We start from the raw sequence: 14,824 nt of genomic DNA, 5'->3' as shown, positions 1-14,824 counted from the left end.
CATTTGTATGTGTTCATGTAAAACCAAGCCAGAAAACTGTCTGCCATTAGCTGTTTGCACATTCCTCCATATAATGCCTGTTCTGCTCCTCTAAAATGTCATTATTTCCTGGTCAGAAGTTAATATCCTTGATCTCCCCAGGTGGCTGTTTACCTGGATGCTCTGATTCACTTGGCTCCTCTAGACCATTCTACTCTGCTCCAGCTCCCCCTGAAACCCAACAGTCTGTTCTACAGATGCCTTGACAACCTCTCTCTTACAGTACTATCCATATTAAAAAGAACCATTCTAATAATATATGCCATTTAGCAGAACACTTTTATCCAAAGCAACTTCGGTCATGCACTTCACATATGGGTGATCTCGGGAATCAAAGCCTCGCGTAGGAACCGATATGCTTTACCAACTGAGCTCTGATCCGCCGAGCCCATTTACTAATCAGATGTATAATTCATGGAACAAATCATTCACATTAGCAAACAAACAATCTAATTAGCCTTTAGTCACACTCTGACATAAAGAACAAGCCTTTGTCCTCTGGAGTGAATAAGTCCAGCTGGGATCAAACCTGAACAGGGACACTGAGGCTATAATTATGAGAGGTGACCCAATGCAAAGCTGAATGACAGTAGAGGTGAATGACAGCAGAGGTGAATGACAGCAGGGCTCTGGCATGCAACAAATCAGGGCAATGACACATTAATAAAGAGTGAAAACAATATCCATGTTGGTCCACCACACCAACAATACAGCATCCCCAAGTATCCTGACCCAGTGTCTGTGTTTGCTGAGAGCTGTATTTGAATGTAAAGTAGCTGGGCTCTCATTAGCCAGAGGCTTATTATTGACTGGGTGTGTGAGGGAGGCAGAGGCATGCAGGTCAGGAGTGGCCCTCCAGGGCCCCAGCAGCTAATCAGCCTGTTGAATGTCAAGGGGCTGCTAGCTGGGCTGTACGTGTGTCTAACATCAGTGTTCCGTACTAGACAACCCACACACCACCGCATCAGAGCCATCAGAACTGTGTCAAGACCAGTGCTGTGAGTCACTGGAGGATATGAGAGGCCAGTGTTTTTCCCTGTGAGCGTAGAATATAATAATATAAGATATTTAGCAGAAGCTTTTATCCAAAGCAACTTACGTGTGCTTCTATTTGAAGTATGCTTGGCCCCAGGAATCGAACCCACAATACTGGCGGCGCAAGCGCCATGCTCTGCCAACTGAGCCACACAAGAGCACAGTGTGAGAGTTTGAGAGAGAGATGGATAAAATAAATGTCCATATCCTGTATTTGTGTACATGCCTGTGTCAACAGGTACAGTGCCTTCAGAAAATATTTACACCCCTTGACTTTTTCCACATTTTGATTTAGATTTTGTGTCACTGGCCTACACACAATACCCCATAATGTCAAAGTGGAAATGTGTTTTTAGAACTGTCTACAAATGCATTTAAAAAATGAAAAGCTGAAATGTCTTGAGTCAATAAGTATTCAACTCCTTTGTTATGGCAAGCCTAAGTTCAGGAGTACACATGTGCTTAACAAGTCAGTAATTGTGTCTAACATGATCTCATCTCTTTACCCTACACATACAATTATCTGTAAGGTCCTTCAGTTGAGCAATGAATCTCAAACACAGGTCCAACCCCAAAGACAAGGAAGGTTTTCCAATGCTTCGCAAAGAAATGCACATATTGGTAGTTGGGGAGGAAAAAGCACACATTGAAAATCCGTTTCAACATGGTGAAGTTATGTATTACACTTTGGATGGTGTATCAACACACCCAGTAACTACAAAGATACAGGTGCAGAGTTTAATGGTTATTAAACAGAGGATGGTCAACAACATTGTAGTTACTCCACAATACTAACCTAAATGTCATAGTGAAACGAAGGAAGCATGTACAGAACACACATTCCAAAACATGCATCCTGTTTGCAATAAGGCACTTAATATTAAGAAATACTTTTAAAAAATGTGGCAGAAAATGAACTTTATGTCCAGGAATACAAAGCGTTATGTTTGGGGCGAATCCAACACAGCACATCAATGAGTACCACTCTTAATATTTTCAAGCATGGTGGTGGCTGCATCATGTTATGGGTGTGCTTGTCATTGGCAAGGACAAGGGAGATTTTGGGGGATGAAAATAAATGAAATAGAGCTCAGCACAGGCTTCCCAACAAACTATGGGAGACAAGTTCACCTTTCAGCAGAACAATAGCCTAATACACCTGGCCAAATATACACTGGAGCTGCTTACCAAGATGACATTCAATGTTCCTGAGTGGCCTAGTTACAGTTTTGACTTAAATTGACTTGAGAATCTATGGCAAGACATGAAAATGGCTGTGGTCAACAACCAACATGACAAAGCTTGAAGAGTTTCAAAAAAACATTGTACAATCCAGGTGTGCAAAGCTTTTAAAGACTCACAGCTGTAATCGCGCCAAAGCCAATTCTAACATGTATTGACCCAGGGGTGTGAATACTTATGTAAATTAGATATTTCTTTATTTAAATGAGATATTTCTGTGTTTTCAACTTGTCATTATGGGGTATTGTGTGTAGATGGGTGAGAGAATCCATTTTGAATTCAGGCCGTAACACAACACGTTTAGTAAGTCAAGGGGTATGAATACTTTCTAAAGGCACTGTGTTTGTGTACATGTCCGTGTCAATGTTCAGTACACAGTATTACATGTGTGGAACTAGTATATACATACGAGGACATGATTTGACATTGACACAGACATGATCAGACATTGATTTGAAGTGTGGAGTATACAGTACATCAGAATTTTTTTTACCTTGGTTTTGAATAAAACATTCTTCTCTGCTTTCGATAGTTGTGTTTGTTTTCACCAGTACACTAAACTATGGGGGTTTGAAATAATTTCACTATTCGAGTGTGGGCGGACTGTAGCTCGTAAATGGTGGAGTTGAGTTTAGTCGTCTAACCCGTTGGTTGCTCGATGTAGCTTAATCCTTTTTATTTCACAAACTTTTAATTCGGTCCTTTTATTCCGTATTTTGTGAACTTTCACTCCACTCGCTACACATTGAACCTCTTTGATGCTTTGTTTGGCAAACATAAACAACAAGATATTTTAATATAATTTAGAAAAATACATTTCAGTGGTAAAATCTGCCTAAAATTCATATTTTTTTCCTCCCCCCCAAAAATGTTCACAAGTATTTGAATACTAATGTCTGTTCGGATATTTGAATATTCAAATAACCATGCACATCCCTACACTACACATAGTGATTATATTATCCACATTCTGAAGGGAAAATATGCTTCTTGCTTCACATGAATAGGCATTAAAAAAGCCAACTCTAACATCTATCAATATGTCTCCTCTCTCTCTCCCCGTCTTTCTCTCCTTTCTCTCTCTGTATCTCTCCCCTCTCTTTCCTATATCACTCTCTCCCTACACACAAGATAAGGACATTAATGACCCCCTTCCTTCCCTCTTGTCACAGTAATTAGCCACCCCCTCACACACATGAAGAACTAATATCACACACTGCTGCAGCTGTGCTCCCCCCCACCACCACATACACACACAATTACTAAGGGGGGCGTATTACGGAAAGTGACAGTGAGTGAAGGGAGACGAACTCGTGATGCTCGTAGTCGAAGAGTGCTGCTCAGACCACTGAGCCCACCACAGTTCAAAATGCTCTAGCTAGCCGGGAGAATACTTGACATCCACCCCTCATAAAGCCCCATCTTCCTCCACCAAACACCCCTCCATATCCCCCATCTCCCACCACCCATCCATCTCCCCCGCTCCACACCCCTCATAGTTGCTAAATAACAGTGCTACCATTAGTCATAACCATCCTAAAAGAGTGTCGAGTCAAGGTTTGAAATCAATAGGGAGTCTGTGAACTGTGAATGTATCTGCCCAGAACAAGATTTAGAACAGAGCTAAATTCAAAGTATGAAGAGGAATGGTAGAACTCTTAGCTTCTATTACAGATGATGTGTTCTCAGTTGGGTGAACTGGAGGTGCACTTCATGTTTGTTGGCCATATTGCCTTCACCCATACTATATTTTAAATGAGAGGCAAGGAGAAGAGGCCTGTTGACCAGTGTTTCCCATTTTAGTTGTAGACCCGGACAAGCACACCTGAATCAACGTGTCAACTAATCATCAAGCCCTCAATGAGTTGAATCAGGTGAGTTTGTCAAGGGTAACAACAAAAATGTGTGCTGTTGGGGATACTCAAGGACTGGAAATGGGAAACACTGCTTGTAGACGACTGAGAAGATTGTTATATGAAGGCAACAGGGAGGGAATTTTACCTTGAATAGAATAGATTTAGTCTTACCTCGTTGATGAGGAACTGTAGCTGGAGGACAGCGGCTCCACTTTCATGCTGGCTATAGCAGTCCACACCAGGCCGTCCCAGGCTGATGACATCACTGAGTCAAGGAAGCAACCAGGAAGTAGAATGCATTGGCATAGCACAGGACAATGTCTAGCGCACACATGCACATTTGCACACACACACACACATTTGCACGCATTGGCAGACACAGAAAAATACACACACACGGTAGGATGCATTGGCATAGGACAGGACCATGTCTAGCACCGACTGTATGAGCAGGATAAAACATGAAAAACACGGAACCAACCAGTGGAGACTCCTCAGAGGAGGAAGGGGAGGACCATCCTCCTCAGAGAATTTCATAAAAATAAAAACAGTGAAACGTTAAAAAAGTTACCCTTTTAGATAAAACTATACTAAATATATTGTCACCAAATAATTGTTTTGCAATAGAGGTCTACAGTAGCCTCAACAGCACTCTGTAGGGTAGCACAATGGTGTAGCCGGGGGACAGCTAGTTTCCATTCTCCTCTTGGTACATTGACTTCAATATAAATCCTAGGAGGCTCATGGTTCTCATCCCCTTCCATATACTTACGCAGTAGTTATGACAACTTCCGGAGGACGTCCTCTAACGTATCAGAGCTCTGGCAGCATGAACTGAAATGTTGTCCACCCAATCAAAGGATAAGAAAATCAATCTAATACTGAAAGGATAAGCTCCACCTAGCTTGAATGGCCATGCATCAAATGTGGAGAGAGGAAGAGAGAGAAAGACAATAGTTGAACAGTTTTGAACTAATTAATTTCTTTAAAAAAAGGGGGAAGCAAGAGAGAGAGAGAGAGAGAAAGCTAGCTATCTAGCTATATTTTGTTATATTCTTTTCACTTTCACTGGGCTAACAAATGCAGCTAGCTAGTTTCAAACACCTGGCTGAAACAGAGAGAGATGCTATTTTAGCTAGATGGCTATGGCTATCCAACACTGTAACTCTTCCAAGTCAAGGTAAGCTTTTAGTTTTATGAATTTATTGCAATTGTGGCCCGCCGGTGTAAATGCTTGCTGACTGTACACTGCACTGCATGATTGTAGCGAGTTTACTAACACGTTAGTTCTAGTAGCTATGTTGACTATGACGTTAGCTAATACGGTGACCACAACGATGTAGGCTGTGTGTAGTGGTTATTGGTTATGATATGAAGGTTTGGCTTGGAAAGATTTTTTTCATGGTCACAGACAGGAGGAGAGCATAGAGATGCGAAGAGGAATTATACGAGCAAAGTGATCAATTCTGTTTGTATGTGGCTGCTATGAAAGAGTGTGCAAGGCAAGAGTGTGCAAGGCGGTATTACATTTCTGCCACCTTTATTACTCTAATTCTTCTCTCGACCTGTGTGCACCTACGTTCTAAACGTTCAGTCATAGACTAGGTTGTAGCAACCTCATGAAATTATATAATAGTTGTAGGCTGCAGGGCAGGACACTGAAACATTATTTCTCCTGGTTAGGTGTAATAAAATATGGAATATGAAATGAACTCTCTAGGTGAGTAACGCTCCTGTATTAAACACTGAATTCGGGAGTGAAGTGAATAAAGTACATCAGTGGTCTTGTAAAACCACACTTCTGTCCTCCCTTTCCCTGGATAACATGGCTAACTTTCCAGAGTAGCTCTCTTAAACAATGAGTCATAGGACTGGAGAAACAGGAGGGGTGGAGTGTGTGTGTGTGTGTGGGGGGGGGGGGGGGGGGGAACGCAACGAACACAAACAAAAATGTAACTGGATTTAGGTTCAAGTTGGGTGGGAAAAAAATACAAAATTCCCTTACGTTGATGCCTTTTTGCAAGTACAATCAGTTTTCTACTTTGATTCAACGTCATCACAATTGTATATATTAATTTTTTAATGACGTTGGAACAACGTTGATTCACACAGTTTCTGCCCAGTGGGCTGTTATTGTTGTGGAAGTTCTCTCTCTCTCTGTGTCAAAAAGAACATGCCTGAGGGATGGAGTAATGATGGGACCCCAGGAGAGGATATCAGGCCACTTTGAGACACACTTCCTGCATCCCAAATTGCGCCCTATTCCCTGTTTAGCAGTGGGGATGGACATAACATTTACATCTGCAGAACAATTATATCTCTATAAGAATCATATCTCCAGAGCAATCATGTTTCCAGAACAATTATATCTCAAAGCAAAGCAGATGATAGCCAAAAACAATTTCCCACATCCCAGTGGAAACCAAAGTGCTATTTGATTATGTTTGTTTCTGCCCCCCCCCCCCCCCCCACCCCCCCATACACACACTAATGAACGAGGCCAACCCAACCAGTGTTCAGCCAGTACAGTATGTTGATGTCCTGCTCTCTATCTGTTGTAGAACAGAGGTGTGTGGCTGTAGAGGCAGGGTTCTGGTTGACTACATAAGGGGACAACACAAGGTGTCAGGACAGATACATCTGTGCCACAGGAGGTGTGCTACTGCTTTTTCAGCCACCTCACACACACACACACACACACACACACACACACACCTCCGACAAGGACAAGGTCATGGGACCTCTAATTTGACTCCCAGACACGATAAACAGTGTGATATAAAACAGATAAACATGTATGCAGCGTGCTTGTCAAACATGCTGTTGCGAACACCACAGCAACAAGGTTGAGCAATTCGGAGTAAAAATCGAGTGGACAGGGCCTTCCATGCGCATGCATCCATGTTCAGCAGATGAAGAGTAGATGGCGAAAGAACTGTTTCCAGGCCCAGCCAATATATTAAGTACAACTGTGGCTGTCCACTTGAATTGAGATTGGCTGGGAATCTCTTTTTTCTCTCTAGTTAGGGAGGCACTTCTAATCAAAATCAATACTGCAGGTAATCACACTCCCAAAAGCCTTTAAACAAGCACATTTCAAGAACATTAGCAAGAACGGCCTCTTTTGTGTGTGTGTGTGTGTTTGTGTGTATGTATGCCTACCTTTGAAACTCAGTGTGTGTCTAGCTGTGTCAGCCTCTATGCTTCATGTGTATTCTCTATGCACATGATCACCAGTGAGGGAGCGTGCAAGGCATGCAGACAGGCGTGCTGTGCGGGGGGGGGGGGGGGGGGTTCGGATGAGCAGGGCTCGTGGGCGGCGGGGGATCGGCAGAATTAACAATCCGTGTCCGTCCCATTTCCCATTCGTTCCCCAGGAGGGAGGAGGCGGTTGATGAGAGGGAGAAGGGAGTGACAAGCGAGGGGGGACCGTAACTCATTCTTCTCATCCCTCTTTCCCTGGTGCCCTGTCTACCACTCCTCCTTCTTTCCCTCCAGTCTCCCTCCCGCCTTAATGACTGGACAGCCACTGAACATGTTACATGCCACTGGAAGGTGTGACAAAACTCGGAACAATGACACAAGAAACACAACTCATGAAAACATTCTGGGACTTTTGCTCCGACCAGCGACACCATGCCAAGGGGTTTGCATTTAGTTTTATGAAGGAGAAGAGAAGAGGGAGGCAATGAAAGGACAAAAGAGAGAAGGTATGGTACGAGGGAAAAGAGAGAGAAGGGAGGGAAAAGAGAGAGAAGGGTAGGGTATGAGGGAAAAGAGAGAGAAGGGAGGGTAGGAGGGAAAAGAGAGAGAAGGGTAGGGTATGAGGGGAAAAAGAGAGAAGGGTAGGGTATGAGGGAAAAGAGAGAGAAGAGAGGGAAAAGAGAGAGAAGGGATGGTACGAGGGAAAAGAGAGAGAAGGGAGGGAAAAGAGAGAAGGGATGGTACGAGGGAAAAGAGAGAGAAGGGAGGGTAGGAGGGAAAAGAGAGAGAAGGGATGGTACGAGGGAAAAGAGAGAAGGGAGGGTAGGAGGGAAAAGAGAGAGAAGGGATGGTACGAGGGAAAAGAGACAGAAGGGATGGTACGAGGGAAAAGAGAGAGAAGGGAGGGAAAGAGAGAGAAGGGATGGTACGAGGGAAAAGAGAGAGAAGGGAGGGTAGGAGGGAAAAGAGAGAGAAGGGAGGGTAGGAGGGAAAAGAGAGAGAAGGGAGGGTAGGAGGGAAAAGAGAGAGAAGGGATGGTACGAGGGAAAAGAGAGAGAAGGGATGGTATGAATGGGAATGGATGGTATGGGTCTTAGGTCTAATTGTGCTCTCTGCATGGTTGCCTGTTAATTGGTCCTGGTTTAATTAGTTTGATAAACACACACATGGGACCCAGACTGCATGGGAGCCACTACAGAGACACACACACAGCCAGGACAGGAGATGCCAGAATGGCTGCTGCTGTCTAAGATGGATCATTACCTCTGTGCCAGCCTGCTCTCACTGCCTGTATCCCAAATGGCATAGTATGCCCTATATAGTGCACTACTGTTGACCAGGGCCTATAAGGCACTATATAGGGAATAGAGTGCCATTTGGGATGCATTCACTTACAGTATGGTTGTTAATACACAGCAGCCTGGGCCGTGCCCTTGTGTATGCTACCCAGAGACATAGGAGAGGTTGGCCAACTGGGGTCGAGATTGAGTTTTGATCGGGTGCCAACTTGGCACCAAAAGCTTATAGTAAAGGAGTTTGTTAAACCAAGCAAATGATCCCATTCCTAGTGAATCAGTTAGTGTACAGATATAGCTGGGTTGTGGATGAATACAAAAATAAGATGACATCCACATAGTAAAATCGCATGAGTTAATTCAACTCCTATGGAGTCAAATTTCAACACTATTTTAGTCATGGGGTTGATATTTTTGGAGTTAAAACGACACTAAATGGAGTAAATATTAAACTCTGAGAGTTTCTTGAATTGAACTCCAATTGCCATTTTACTCATTTCAGTATCATTTTTTTTTATCAATTCCCTTGCCATTTGACACTGTTCTGTGTTGTTTTTAATTAACAATCAACTGCAGCAGAGCACATTTTTCTTTCAGCTGACATCCTTTGAGTAAGAATGATGTAAAACCTTATTTGAACATTTCTGAACGGTTCACATGATGGTGCTTTGCAATAAGATATCCCATTTCTGTCGGAAGCCATCTCACAGGAAGATATCCGGCACTTTGACATCACCCCTAACTTGCATTCAGAACACCTGTCAGAGTAGGGAAGACGATACAGCACATGGAGACGAACAACATCAAACTGGAACAACTATCTCACTAACAGCTGCTTTGAATCCAACCCCTTACAGATTGGATGAGTTGCATGTATCGTATCTTTGTGTAGCATCAGATTTAAAGAAACAGTCAATGTGCAAGAGACAAGAAATCAACCTGCAACAGAGTGCCGTGGACATGAGTCGGTCACGGTCAGTCCAAAAGGCATTTCCTTCTTAGTCTAAGACGGTGGTGTTACACTGGTGTTATCCAGAGTGTTACATTGGCGCCAAATGTGGGGCGGGCTCTCGTGGGGGAGGGGTCAAAGGGGGAAGTGAATGTGTCACACAAGGTTGCGTGATGAAGTAGACCCGCCTGTGAACTTCAAAACCAGCGTTTGCCCTCAGCCCAAAAAGGACATGTCCTCTTGGTCTAAGACATTGGTTGCTCCCCTGGGAGACCTGAGTTCAAGAGCATGCTGGGATTTTTTATATTTTATATTTAACTCCCTGGGAAAATGGTGCATTTCTATGTTTTGTTGTAAAAAAAAGATAGGAGGTACGTGTTTATAATGACATCATCGGTGTTCATCGTGTGAATTTGCCATTAGTAATTGTCTGCTAACTGCTTGATGATGTCATTGAAAACCCTTATCTTTCTCTGTCTATTTTACTACAAAACATAGGAACACACAATTTTCACATATGTTGATATTGGGCTGATGCTGAAGATGATGAATATGATGTTGAAAAATCGTGACATTTCCCTTTCATTGAGTTAAAAGTACTCCTTCCCAATGAACTCCAGTTATCAATACTAACTCCAGGGAGCGTATCACTCTCTCTCTAGGGTTAAGATAACTCCCAGTAGAGTCAATTTCAACTATTCTTGAGTTATTTAATTTGGTGTAATGAGTCAACAGGATTTCAGCAGGCAGTGAGAGGGATATTGAGATAGAAATAGAGGGGTAAGAATAGGAAGAGAGTGACTCACCGAAAGAAAATAGAAATGTAGAGAGAGGGAGACAGAGAGAGAGACCGAGAAACAGAGAGAGAGACAGAAAGAGAGAGAGAGACAGAGAGACAGACCGAGAAACAGAGAGAGAGAGAAAGAGAGAGAGAGAGAGAGAAGCAATTTAGAAAGTGGTGACAGAGAGAGAGAGAGAGAGAGAGAGAGAGAGAGAGAGAGAGAGAGAGGTTGGAAAGTGGTGACTCAGAGATAGGGAGACAGAGAGAGAGAAGTTAGAAAGTGGTGACTCAGAGATAGGGAGACAGAGAGAGAGAAGTTAGAAAGTGGTGACTCAGAGATAGGGAGACAGAGAGAGAGAAGTTAGAAAGTGGTGACTCAGAGATAGGGAGACAGAGAGAGAGAAGTTAGAAAGTGGTGACTCAGAGATAGGGAGACAGAGAGAGAGAAGTTAGAAAGTGGTGACTCAGAGATAGGGAGACAGAGAGAGAGAAGTTAGAAAGTGGTGACTCAGAGATAGGGAGACAGAGAGACCGAAGTTAGAAAGTGGTGACTCAGAGATAGGGAGACAGAGAGACAGAAAGAGAGAGAGACAGAGAGACAGAAGTTAGAAAGTGGTGACTCAGAGATAGGGAGACAGAGAGACAGAAAGAGAGAGAGAGAGAGAAGTTAGAAAGTGGTGACTCAGAGATAGGGAGACAGAGAGACAGAAAGAGAGAGAGACAGAGAGAGAGAAGTTAGAAAGTGGTGACTCAGAGATAGGGAGACAGAGAGACAGAAGTTAGAAAGTGGTGACTCAGAGATAGGGAGACAGAGAGACAGAAAGAGAGAGAGACAGAGAGAGAGAGAAGTTAGAAAGTGGTGACTCAGAGATAGGGAGACAGAGAGACAGAAAGAGAGAGAGAGAGAGAGAGAGAGAGAAGTTAGAAAGTGGTGACTCAGAGATAGAGAGACAGAAAGAGAGAGAGAGAGAGAGAGAGAGAGAGAGAGAGAGAGAGAGAGAAGTTAGAAAGTGGTGACTCAGAGATAGGGAGACAGAGAGATAGGGAGACAGAGAGACAGAAGTTAGAAAGTGGTGACTCAGAGATAGGGAGACAGAGAGACAGAGAGAGAGAGAGAGAGAGAGAAGTTAGAAAGTGGTGACTCAGAGATAGGGAGACAGAGAGACAGAGAGAGAGAGAGAGAGAGAAGTTAGAAAGTGGTGACTCAGAGATAGGGAGACAGAGAAACAGGTTAGAAAGTGGTGACTCAGAGATAGGGAGACAGAGAGACAGAGAGAGACAAGTTAGAAAGTGGTGACTCAGAGATAGGGAAAGCTAAACAGCAAATTGGAAAGATTTATCTAGTATTGATTTTTCAGTGTAAAATTTCTAGTGTTGATTCAGCTGTTAAATTAACACTCATTGGTTTAAAAGAACCCCAGTGTTTGTGTGAAGAACAAGTGTTTAACCAAAACCACACCTATCATTATCATTTTTCCCAGCATGCTCTAATGCGGGATGACTTTTAGAATGATTTGTTTCAATATCTATGTTTTGATTGATTAATTAATCTTATGCTACTCAAATATAAATAACATATCTTTTTCTAAACTATTCCAACCTGTTACTTGGACTTATTGCACCTGTTACCGAAATGGTTGTTCCAGTTTAGATGGTTTAGGTAGATGGTTTAGGGGGGGTTTGGCTGAACAGTCATTCTGAATGCATGTTGTGGCTGAACACAAATTCAAAATGTTGAATATCCACACTCATTTTGCAAGCCATCATAATGTGACTTGCAGGTCTGTAAAACACGAGTTTCAGACCACTGTATTGGGTAAAACTAGGCCCTCAAAATAAAGCCTTATTAAATACTTGTTGTATTGTGTTAAAAAAATGTAATTTAGATGATCAAATATTCACTTGGAATATCAATTGGTGAAGGCCACAGGATTGGAAATGGATGAATTGCAACAAGCATGTCTCTGTCATAAACAAATACAGTTATGGGTGGTTAATCACCAAAACAGCAAACAAGAATCAGACACACCAGATCTGGACACAAATAAACCACCGAAACTCTTGCACCCTCAGTGAATTCATCCCTCATCCGTGTTCTAAACTGCCTTATTGGCACCAAGGATTCAACATTTAATGAAGTTTGTAAATGATACGAAAACAATGGGGGCGTTGAAACTAAAGGCTGAATTATAAAGCAAAAACAGGTTTCTAGAAATGTTTGCTAATTTATAGAAAATATATATATATTACATTTACATGACATTTACACATTTACATGAACCACTTTTGGCGGTGATTACAGCCTCGAGTCTTCTTGGGTATGACGTTACAAGCTTGGCACACCTGTATTTGGGGAGTTTCTCCCATTCTTCTCTACAGATCCTCTCAAGCTCTGTCGGGTTGGATGGAGAGCGTCGCTGCACAGCTATTTTCAGGTCTCTCCAGAGATGTTCGGTCGTGTTCAAGTCTGGGCTGTGTACTGGGCCACTCATGGACAATCAGAGACTTGTCCCGAAGCCACTACTGAGGTGTCTTGGCTTTGTGCTTAAGGTCGTTGTCCAGTTGGAAGACAAATCTTCACCCCAGCCTGAGGAGCAGGTTTTCATCAAAGATCTCACTGTACTTTGCTCTGTTCATCTTTCCCTCGATCCTGACTAGTCTCCCGTCCCTGCCGTTGAAAAACACCCTCACGGCATGATGCTGCAACACCAGGCTTCACCGTAAGGATGGTGCCTGGTTTCCTCCAGATCTGATGCTTCGCATTCAGGCCAAAGAGTTCAATCTTGGTTTCATCAGACCAGAGAATCTTGTTTCTCATGGACTGAGAGTCCTTTTTGTGCCTTTTGGCAAACTCCAAGCGGGCTGTCATGTGCCTTTTACTGAGTGGCTTCCGTCTGGCCACTCTACCATAAAGCCCTGCTTGGTGGAGTGCTGTAGAGATGGTTGTCAGAATGTTCTCCCATCTCCACAGAGGAGCTCTGTCAGAGGGACCATTGGGTTCTTGGTCACCTCCCTGACCAAGGCACTTCTCCCCCGATTGCTCAGTTTGGCCTGGCGGCCAGCTCTAGGAAGAGTCTTGGTGGTTCCAAACTTCTTCCATTTAAGAATGATGGAGGCCACTGTGTTCTTGGGGACCCTCAATTCTGCATACATTCTTTGGTACTCTGCCCCATATCTGTGCCTCGACACAATCGTGTCTCGGAGCTCTACGGACAATTCCTTCAACCTCATGGCTTGGTTTTTCCTCTGACATTCACTGTCAACTGTGGGACCTTATATGGTCAGGTGTGTGCCTTTCCAAATCATGTCCAATCACTTGGATTTACAATAGGTGGACTGCAATCAAGTTGTAGAAACATCTCAAGGATGATCAATGGAAACAGGTTTCACCTGAGCTCAATTTTGAGTCTCATAGCAAAGGGTCTGAATACATATGTAAATAAGGTATTTATGTGTAAAAATATATATATAAATGTGCAAGCATTTATAAAAACCTGTTTTTGCCTTGTCATTATGGGGTATAGTGTGTAGGTTGAAGAGGATTTTAGAATAAGCCTGTAACGTAACAAAATGTGGAAAAGGTCAAGGGGTCTGAATACTTTCCGAATGCACTGTATAAATAGTGAAGAGGACAGGTCCCAAAATCAACCCATGCGGGACAACTTTAGTAACGCTAAGGTAACTTGACACCGTCAGAAAGCACACCTGCAAGACGCCTGGTCGAGGCCCATTTCAGACAACCTCTGAATGAGTAGGGGGTGGTTGACAGTATCAAAGGCCTTGAATAGGTCTATAAATATAGCATTACAATGAGTCCTATTGGATCTCAACAATTTAACACATCATTGAAGACGGGCGTAGCTGCTGAAACTGTCCTCTGTCCAGGTGCAAAAACAGACCGGTGAACATTAAGAATATCGTTCTTGGCGTTCTTAGCTGAGAGATTGCCAGTGATTCTAATATTTTTTTTGCAAGGCAAGATAGATAAAAAATTGGGCAGTAGTTATCTAGGTCAGAAGGATTCCAACATTTGTGAAGGGCGAGGACCTGCACCGCCTTCCATATCTTAAGGATAGCAACAGAAGCAATTGTTAAATAAGAATGTGGGTCAAAGGTTCAACAATGAGGGAGGCGGAAAACTGCAGTAGAAAGGGATCAAGCAACTGAGCTCCAGTAGATTTTTTTTTGCAAGGCATTTGGTACATCATTGACATAAAATAGTTCAAATGAAAAAGAGTGAGTTCCTGGAAGAGCATCATTCTCTGCTATCTGTTTAGAGGTGAATAAAGGACACCCTCTTGTGGAACTTTAGATCTTTTCAGAAACCATTCTTTCAAATAGGGGGCCAGCTTTGGCCAAATGGTTATTAAAAGCACCACAAATGTAATTGTTTGTCTTTTATGGGACCAGAAGCTATCATAAC

At 43.0% G+C, this 14,824-nt stretch overlaps 1 protein-coding gene across 6 annotated transcripts in view; it reads right to left on the bottom strand.

Moving 5' to 3' along the window:
- stxbp5l (syntaxin binding protein 5L) overlaps positions 1-14,824 on the bottom strand; it is a 218,138-nt gene that overhangs the window by 123,713 nt on the left and 79,601 nt on the right. For all 6 annotated transcript variants that reach the window (XM_031805714.1, XM_031805719.1, XM_031805717.1 and 3 more), the window contains exon 3: positions 4,344-4,425. In XM_031805714.1, the coding sequence (XP_031661574.1) occupies positions 4,344-4,425 (82 nt within the window). The remainder of the gene's footprint in view (positions 1-4,343; positions 4,426-14,824) is intronic.

This window comes from Oncorhynchus kisutch, linkage group LG26 (assembly GCF_002021735.2).
Source record: "Oncorhynchus kisutch isolate 150728-3 linkage group LG26, Okis_V2, whole genome shotgun sequence".
NCBI classification, from domain to species: domain Eukaryota; kingdom Metazoa; phylum Chordata; class Actinopteri; order Salmoniformes; family Salmonidae; genus Oncorhynchus; species Oncorhynchus kisutch.
This window is presented reverse-complemented; position numbering and strand designations above follow the sequence as displayed.